This window comes from Camelina sativa, chromosome 20, assembly GCF_030686135.1.
Source record: "Camelina sativa cultivar CO46 ecotype springtype chromosome 20, ASM3068613v1".
In the NCBI taxonomy this organism is placed as follows: Eukaryota; Viridiplantae; Streptophyta; class Magnoliopsida; order Brassicales; family Brassicaceae; genus Camelina; species Camelina sativa.
In genome coordinates, this window is record NC_141899.1 from 14,780,970 (window position 1) to 14,790,160 (window position 9,191).

The 9,191-nt window shown below is 32.3% G+C and overlaps 1 protein-coding gene across 2 annotated transcripts; it reads right to left on the reverse strand.

Annotated features, from left to right (window-relative positions):
- Window positions 1-5,816: 5,816 nt before the first annotated feature.
- Window positions 5,817-8,319, reverse strand: LOC147918881 (NAC domain-containing protein 91-like). 2 transcript variants are annotated; one of them, XM_087506040.1, is made up of 5 exons: window positions 7,766-8,319; window positions 7,316-7,596; window positions 6,963-7,229; window positions 6,368-6,871; window positions 5,817-6,268 (listed from the first exon to the last, which is right to left on the reverse strand). In XM_087506040.1, the coding sequence occupies exons 1-5, from the start codon at window positions 7,929-7,931 to the stop codon at window positions 6,086-6,088; spliced, it is 1,401 nt and encodes a 466-aa protein (XP_087362166.1). In that variant the 5' UTR covers window positions 7,932-8,319; the 3' UTR covers window positions 5,817-6,085. The 2 variants fall into 2 exon arrangements, with proteins under 2 accessions (XP_087362166.1, XP_087362165.1); XM_087506039.1 differs by having other exon boundaries at window positions 6,963-7,232; window positions 7,766-8,306.
- Window positions 8,320-9,191: the final 872 nt, after the last annotated feature.

A 9,191-nucleotide genomic window follows, 5' to 3' on the forward strand; every position in this document is an offset into this window, starting at 1 on the left:
TTTGAAATCAAATTTAAAAACGACCGAATTAATAATATGTACTTCGATACAAAAAAAAAAAAATGAAGCTTCTGCTACTTCAGCGTAAAACTGTGAATTTTATCTAAAAATGTAGCATGTCATTTAAATTGTTATTTGAATTTTTAACTGCATCCAAAATCTACATGTTTTGCATCAGAAATTAATATATGCTTAACGAACGAACCACATATATGTATTATATTATAATTCACAACAATGGATTTTTGGCAAATTCCTTTCAGTTGTTTTTTCACTTCTATTTTATTTTTAATTTTCATGGGAGAAACGTATATTCTTGATAACGAGGAAAACTATATATATATATATATATATATATATATATATAAGGAATGGGACCATGAGATAATAATTTTTGGCATCGAAAAGGACAATACTTTGCATCATACTCACCGACTTTATTGATTACATTTATAAAATTTTCACTTTTTATTTTCTATAGTAAACTTCTTCCAGCCTATTCTTAAATCTAATAAACCAACGTTAGTACGAGAAAAGATGATTAGATGGCGTGTGATCATCTCTACCCAACATTTTGTTGCAGCTAATTTTTTTATTTATCAAGAAAATACTTACGTTACAAAGTTGAAAGCTTAATGAAGTTTTGACACATTTAGAGATAAAGTATTTATAACTTCCTATCATTGTTAATTTGGTGATACATCTCCACATGTCATTTACTTGGTACCCTAATTTTCTCAATCTCGCATTTCCTAAATTTAATAGACTCTAATCAAAAACTTTAACGGTTAAATTTTGAATATATACTATTATGTATTCGATTAACATTTTATATTGGAATTGTATTGATCGCAATTCCTAGGTTATTTGAGTACATATCGCATAAAGAATAGTTCAGAAATTGTATTATTGACTTCTCGTTCGTCCAGGTAATTTTCCTATGGTTCAAAGTAGTTAGAAAAGACAGATCAAGCTATAGTTGTATACATTGTATGGAAACTATTAAGTAGTTTTTCTTCATTCGTTAAAGCGGATGTGGTTGATCTGATTTATCTTCTTTTAAAAGAAGCATCAATATTATTTTAACCAAAAGTTTCGGTTAATTGTATTATCGATACTAAGAACTATCTAATCAGTCGAAGAGACACAAACAATGTGTTCTATTTTTCATAAAAATAGAAATATAGCATCCCCATTTCTTAAAAAGCAATTTTTGGGGATGGATGCAACGCAACGTGGGTTGCCCAAGAAAATGAAAACTATTAAAAAAAAAATTGTGGATTAAAATTGTGTGAGAACAACCTTTGGCATGGTGGAAAGTAGAGACCACGTGGGATGCTTTAGATTAAATTTGGACAAATGAGAGAAAATTATTTATTCTTGTTTGACAGTTTAGACGACTCTTGTAGACCAATAGCTGTTTGTTGCTCAATTGTGCTACTGGTTTTAGTTTACGTAATTATGTTGAAGTTAAAGAGTAAATTAGGCGCGCGTACGTTATCGACAACACGTAGATCATATCACCTTCTAGGTTGATATCACTATCAATGTACCCTATTTGATATGTAGCAACTCAGGCATAGTGTACATATATATATATCATACACAGAGTGATTAGAGTTATATAATATTAAAATAGCTATACAGTTGGACAGAACGAAAGTGGTCCTCTATAGGCATTTGCGGCCCTGCGGCTAACCACTAGAACAAACTTAGCTATAAGAAAACGATAGATGAAAGTGCGGAGAGAATTCACTCAGACTCTTAATGTATCTAGTCTAGTTGAGCAGGGTTCGTGACATACTGACATATAAATACCTAACTTCAGCTTTTTCAATTCATATTTTTATTTCCCCAGTATTTTAAATTTATTTATAAAATGAATCTCAAACTACTGAAAATATTGTTCAATTATTTTACGAAATATATATTTGATGTTTAATGTATTTTTAATATACGTAATATTAATAGTTATTTTATGTTTTCTGGAATTAGAATATTTTGCAAGAATTGAACATCTTAAGAAATCTTTTATGAAGTCATCCTCTATTTTATTATTTGAAGACAAAAAAAGGTAAACAGTTCAGGACTTCGGGTCCATGATTACATGTGCCCAAACATCTGGAGCTGACTCAGCTTATACTGTTATACAACATGATCCATGCATACATATATGTGCGTGTCTATGTATGCATCTTTTATACAAATTTTTTTTCTTTTAAAAAACATCTTTTATACAAATTTTACTTAACAAAGTACGTTTATTTCCATATTTCTTGGTGGGTTTGGCAAGAATTTCTAGGAATCTCTAAAAAGTTTTATTTTTTATTTTTTTAGTATTTGTTCTGTAATCTGTATACTATTCGCTTATAAACTTTGAAAATAAAATATATTACACAATCTTTTACAAAGATATTGACATGGTCTTCCACGTACTCCTATTATTTGATATATACTCCCACAAATAATAAATCACACGCTGATCCGATGAAAAATAAATCCATTGGGTGTGAAGTAGAAAGATGTCTACGTCCACGAATACTTTGATGTCTCTACAACACAATTACACAAATTATAGAAGCAAACCGATTTCGAATGACTCAAATCAATAACTAATTCTCTTTTTTTTTTAATAGCAATATATATAATTTAGTTATTTGTATAAAGCTGTTAAATAACTAAATCGTCAAAATTGCTAGTATGATAGTATTTACCTTGTCCCCATCCTTATACTAGTTTCTACTTATATTATATTATGCTGCAAACTATATTTTGTCTCCAACTTTTGGTAAATTTGGTGAGTTAAAATATCAAGTTTAATTTGTTTTTTTGTTCACTGGGTCACTGGTAATTTTGGTTTAAACTGTGGATTTGGATACTACGTTTTTGTATACCTACCTGTAAAAGAACTTTCTAGTCGGAATAATTGACATAGTTCGGATCCGATCGTTTTCATAGGTTGAGTCTGAACTATATTTACTTTTGACATGCCATATTGAATGGACGAAGAAAAAATTTCATTGCTGAGTGGTTGTTTTTTAATCTCCAAAATCATTAGATTTTATCACAATCCCAAAAAATAAAAGTTATGACGAACCAAAATTAAGACAAGAATCTCGGCTTTTTCTTTTATTGGTTTATTTTGACGAATGATTTTTTTGTATTTGTTGATATATTATATGAAAAAAATAAATAAGAAAATGATTTATGAAATATTTTGCATATCGTTCTGGAAATAAAATGAAGTTCCTTTTATACCAACCGGCAACACGAGACTTTAATCTGATTCAAAAGTATATCCAAAAGTCAAAAAAGAAAAAAAGAAAGCCAAATTGACTAAGCAAAAAACTCTATGCTTTGAATAAATATAGACTTTTGTTTTATGCAGTGCCAAGTTAATATTTTCTTCCATCGAGTCATTTATATCCACTATTGTACATTACGCTTTAAAAGTGTGCGTCGCCCTTTTCTGTTCATTAAAATCGGAATATGAATTTGATTAAATCTATATTATGAAAGATGGCAAACTCTCTCCATCTGATTGACACATCAGCAGCAGTGGAGAGAGTGCCACATGTCTATCCTCATTAAAAACAAAGAGACATATTCATGTATTTTATTCTTTTTTATATCACAAAAACAGTTTTAATATTTACATAAAAAAATTAGAGAGACTTATAACATGTCCCAAAAAAGTATATGCATAACCAAAAGATAAAAAAGACATCAGGATTGAATCAAATAGCCACTTTTTTCTCTCGGCATAAACCATAAATCTATGGATATAAGGTTTTGGAGTTGCAATTTTGTCAATAGTTTGAAAAATTGCAGCAGTGATATAGATATTTGTTAATATTGTAAAGAAATTCATGAAATTTTGTCCCTAAAAAACATTTTTTTGAAGAAGATTGGAGTTTTGTTCACTATCAAATGGAAGATACTTGAATAAAATCGTAGAATGTTGGTTTAGCAAAATACAAAGACAAAAAAAGAAGGGGTTTTTATATTCTAATATTTAAAAGTTGTCAAAAAGAAAATTAAATAAGTTCTTATAAAAAAAAATTTAGAGTTATATTCAAGAAATTGAAGAGCTAACATGAAAGGAAGATGTCTATTTTAATTATATATATTAAATAGTTAACCAAGCTGCAATCTTGATAAATTAAAATGTTAGTATTTCATAGTATATAATTGAGAAGCTAAAATATTCTTTGTTACAAAATATGCATCCTTAGATCAAGCTTTCATTTGGAATATTTTTCTAGAAGTTTTAGACAAGAATTCTAAAATTTTTAAACACAAAGTTGTCTATGCATGTATCTAATAATTCAATTATTTTATTGCAAAATGAAAAAACCTATTTAAAGTATTAAAAAACCAAATTAGTAGTAAAATTGTTAAAAAATGTTAAGTTATAAATCCGCACATAGCGTGGATATTCATCTAATAAATATGATACTTGAATTCTAAAAATTGTTGAGATAAAAGGAGACATGAGTCCAACTGCAATGCGTTAAGATTCGAATGTATATATTTTACACATTTACAATGTCGTTTATGTAGTGGAAAGAATTGTATTTTTTGAACTCAAGCATATATTATTGGTTTAAATACAAAATATGTTACAACAACAATAAAAACTACTAAACTGAAAACTTGATTATTTTTTCTATCCCAGTTATTTACATAGTATTGTTAGTTATCGAAAAATAAATAGAGAATACATATTTTACGTATTTACGATATTTTTTTTTTTCAACAAGCTGGATTTTTACATATTATGATAAAGAAAAAATATCTTAGAATATTTTACACAATAAAAATCCAACTTTAAGACACCTGTGTGGACGCGTGTGATGCGTTTGATAAGTCTCCAATGCTCGCCGACAATAGCCTTCCGCCGCAAGCTCTGTTCATCTCATCACCGCTTCACCATCAAAGCTGATATCCTTATAGATCCATAAAACTCTTTGTATGATCAACTTAAGTCTGATTAGCCACTTGATAAGTCCTCTAACTCCTTTTACAGAATTCTCCAGATGTGTATAAATAGAGATCCAAAAACCAACAAGGTTGAAGCGCTGGAAAAGATGACAAGGGAAGAGGGTTTAGACCCAATAGCAAAACACGCTCTTCTAAATATGTCTTCACCAGCCATCAAGTTTCCAAACATCCCGATCCACGAACAAATAAAAGGAACTTTCATCCTAAGCCGATTACGGCACCAATAGGGTATAAAGGATTTATCCTTTCTTGCAAGGAAATCGAGCAGTTGATGATTTCTTGAACCTTTAATTTTCATATTTGGCGTTTATCTCCTTCACTTGAAGAGATTGAGTTACTGCAAAAGGAAAAAACCAAAACAAAAAAAGAACATAGCCAAAACAGCTAAAAGAAACTCGTACTTAGCCGAGAGAAATAATCCAGACTAATCTGGATAATATCTTACAACAAAAAAAAACCAAATTAAAATCGAACAAAGTCCAATTTTAATGAGAAGAAAAACTTTCTCCCTCTAAAAGATGCGAGAGAGATACGTATTTACGATGTTTTATATAGTGGAAAGAATTGTATTTTAAGCATTATCCAACTTATTTACTAAAATCAGGTTAGTTCTCTGATAATTTTATTAGCTTTAACAGGCCTGGTTGAAATTGTGGAATATACTATTTGCCACTTAGCACCAAATCACGAATGGTTTACACAATTTTTATGTCAAAACGCAACTAAAATAGAAACGCAGCCTAGTAATCTTCGAGTGTCCTGAATAGAATCGATGTTTTTAAATCGTATTTGGAAATGGCCAAAACACAATCTGAAAACGCATGTGGTCAGGAATAAACTTCCAAAAGCTTTAGATTCCCTATTACATCTAAAAATACCAACTATAAAATTGTCGTACATGTTAACAACTACCCTCCTAAACTGACCATGGTTCATCTTGAACAGCAACAACAACAACAGATGCAGAAGCAGAACCTAGCCAAAGACACTAAAAATACACAAACCCACGTTCTCAACCTGTAAAAAACTTTTCTTTATTCTCATCATACGAATGATCGAACAAACATCCGATCCAGCGGGTTTATGCGATTATTAGACTGCAAATCGACATCACAAACACAAGCGCTACCACACCAGCTCTGAACAACCCTTTGTATGAACATCCCATAGCTGCAATCTTCTTGAATATGAAACTAGTCTTGCTCTTTGATCTGGTGAAAGTACCACATCCTTTCGTTAGAGTTTCCCTTGTAGTGTCCTTAACCTGAATCCATTTTAAAGCGTAAGAAATAAGGTTAGAAAAATGTAACGCATGTGAAAGGTTCCCTATTTCAATATTCTTTTTTTTTTAACTTCTTCTCACCTCTTTCTTGATACATTGGAGTTGTGTGCTGTCAGTTTCTGACTTGTGACTGTCAAAGTTAACCTGAAGACGCAACCTTCTTGGGGCATCACCTTGCATTACAAACTTCTCAGCACAACCAGGGTCTTGTGCCCGTCGTGTCCTAATCTTGATTCCTGTTTGAGATACATCACTGATCTGGTTGCATGTCCTGAGAATATTATGTGGCTCATGATGTGGGATCTGTTCTGGCTTCTGTTCCACTAACTCTGTCCTCTCTGGAAGCTCATAAGGAATCTCATTAAAAGACTCCAAGAACTTGGTCATATATTCATCCGCATCGTTTGTACCGTACTGAGTCTGAATATGATCCCCATTGTGGTTTTTGAACAGTTCGTTTGACCCAGATTGATAACCATTGACAGAGGATCCAATCTCAGATTGCAACTGAGAGTGCAACGGAGAGAACAGCTTCTGATTCAGGGAATCAAACTCCAGATATGAGAGCCAATCAATATCATCAAGCTGCGATTAAAATATAGTTTGTGAGTTTACAAAGGCAGTAGTTATAAACCAACTCCTGTAATGAAAAGACATGTAATTTATTCATCCTTACTCCGGTGGTTGTAGCCTCAGCGGCAGAGTTTTCACTACGACATTCGCTGGAGACTAGAAGAGAAGATTCCGCGACATCACAAGGCTTCGTGTCTTCGGTTTTAAGGCAAACAGGAGATACCTCAGACATCTCAACCTCAGATTTCATCTCGTCCACAACAGTTGGAGACGAGACCGCTGGTTCAACTTCACATGACTTTGAATCTTCTGGTGCAGCTCCGGACACAATATCTTGCTTCTTAAACAACTTGCAAATAACAAATGGGTTCTGCTAAACAAAACACTAATCAGAAACTCTAAAAGACCAAACACACACAAGTATATAATGTCATTGAACTCAAGTTGGTTTTATACCTGTCCAGACTTAGTTCCATCAAGATCCTTCTCAGTAGCGCGGTACTCATGCATAATCCAACAGGTCCGTGTTCCCTTAGGAGCACGACCAGTATAAAACACTAGAGTCCTCTTAACACCTATAATCTTGGTCTTCCCTGATTTGATCTTACGGTCTTTCCCCGTAGCCTTCCAGTAGCCAGCCACAGTAGCTCGATTCATCCTACTTCCACTCGGATACTTCCTGTCCAATGGACAGAAGAAGAGCCACTCTGAATCTGTCGTCTTCACCACAGAAAAGTCTGCAACATCACAAAACCTAAAACATAAATCTTTTACTCTGATTCTCTAATACTTTACTCAAATTTTCCTTGATTCCACTACCCCCTAGCTAAGCAAATATTGATCCAAATTAAACCAAAGTAATCAAGATCGAATTGCTAATAATATTTAGGGAAGAACAAGATTTACCAGGCAAATCCCATGGTTCCCATTTGCAGATATCGATCTCACGGATGACTCTGACGTCGTCATCGTGACCGTTGATCTTGAGCCGGAGATAGTACTTTACTAACTCTTCATCCGTTGGACTAAATCTGAACCCAACAGGTAGTGAAGCCAGCGATAATACATCCATAGGAGGTGCGTGCGACTTTGAAACTTCGAGAAGAGAAGGTAAAAAAAAAACACAAATTCGAGTTCAGGTTTAAATCTAAAATATGGATCAGAGATGCGATTCAAAAGGTATCCAGAAGAAAACTTAACGAAAGAAACCCAGATTCCAGAATTTTGATCAAATATGGGAAAAAAAAAAAAACCTAAAATTTGGTAAAGTGAAGAAGAAGGGATTAAGGGAAGGAGATGTGACGCGGTTTGGTCAGACAAGAGAGTTATCAAAAAGACGTGAAGAAAAAAAAAGAAAAAAAAAAAAACAGTGTGTTGTGTTTTCTGTTTCGAGTTTTGTGTTGTGTCTACACGCGCCACTACACTATTTCCCAGAAACTTCAAAAACACGTTTCTTACGCGTAAAGAGATAATAAATAAAATACCTGTTTTACACCTGATACTGTGGATGTAAAATAGCTATGTTAGCGGACTGTGGAAACTGGAAACGGAAAAGTAAGGGTTATATTAGTAAAGTGAATTACATGAAAGAGAGATAGGTCAGTTAACGAGTTATATACTGACACGTGGAAGAGGTAAAGGGAACTTGTACGGAAATTTCACTCTTTCCTGAGCTGTTTTTTTTTTCTTTTTTGGGGTTAGTGGTTCAGGAAAAAAATATAATCCACTATATAAATATTTTAATAATTGGTGTACTATATGAATTGTGAAAATTACACGAGTGACCAGCCCATTTTACTAATAGAGCTTATTGTTTAAGCCCAACAAGAGAGGTATTATACACACAAAAAAAACTCGATATTACTCTATAGTCTGTAATCTATACTAATAAACAGTAGGAGATATAGGGTCTCTTCATTTTGTTATCGCAGGCGGCAGCGACAAACATACAGCAGGTTATTGATTGTTTCGTCGCCGCTACCGCTGTCGCAGTCGCAGCCGCTGCCACTGGTTTTGTGTTCGTTTTGTTGAAGCTACGGCAGTTTTTCATTTAATTCTTATTTTATTTTTATAAAATTGTATAATTATATTTTGAATCAACAAAACATAATTTACTTATATTTACAACCATAAGATATGTTTATTTAGCTAGTAATAATTTTAGTTCAATTTATAATTATAACAATATGTTTTGTGATAAATCATGAACAAAATATAATTTAAATATATTTACAACCTTAAAATATGTTTATTTAGCTAGTGATAAATCATGAACTAAATTAAAACAAAAATAAGAAACAAAAACATTGGACCATTAAAACATAACCAACTC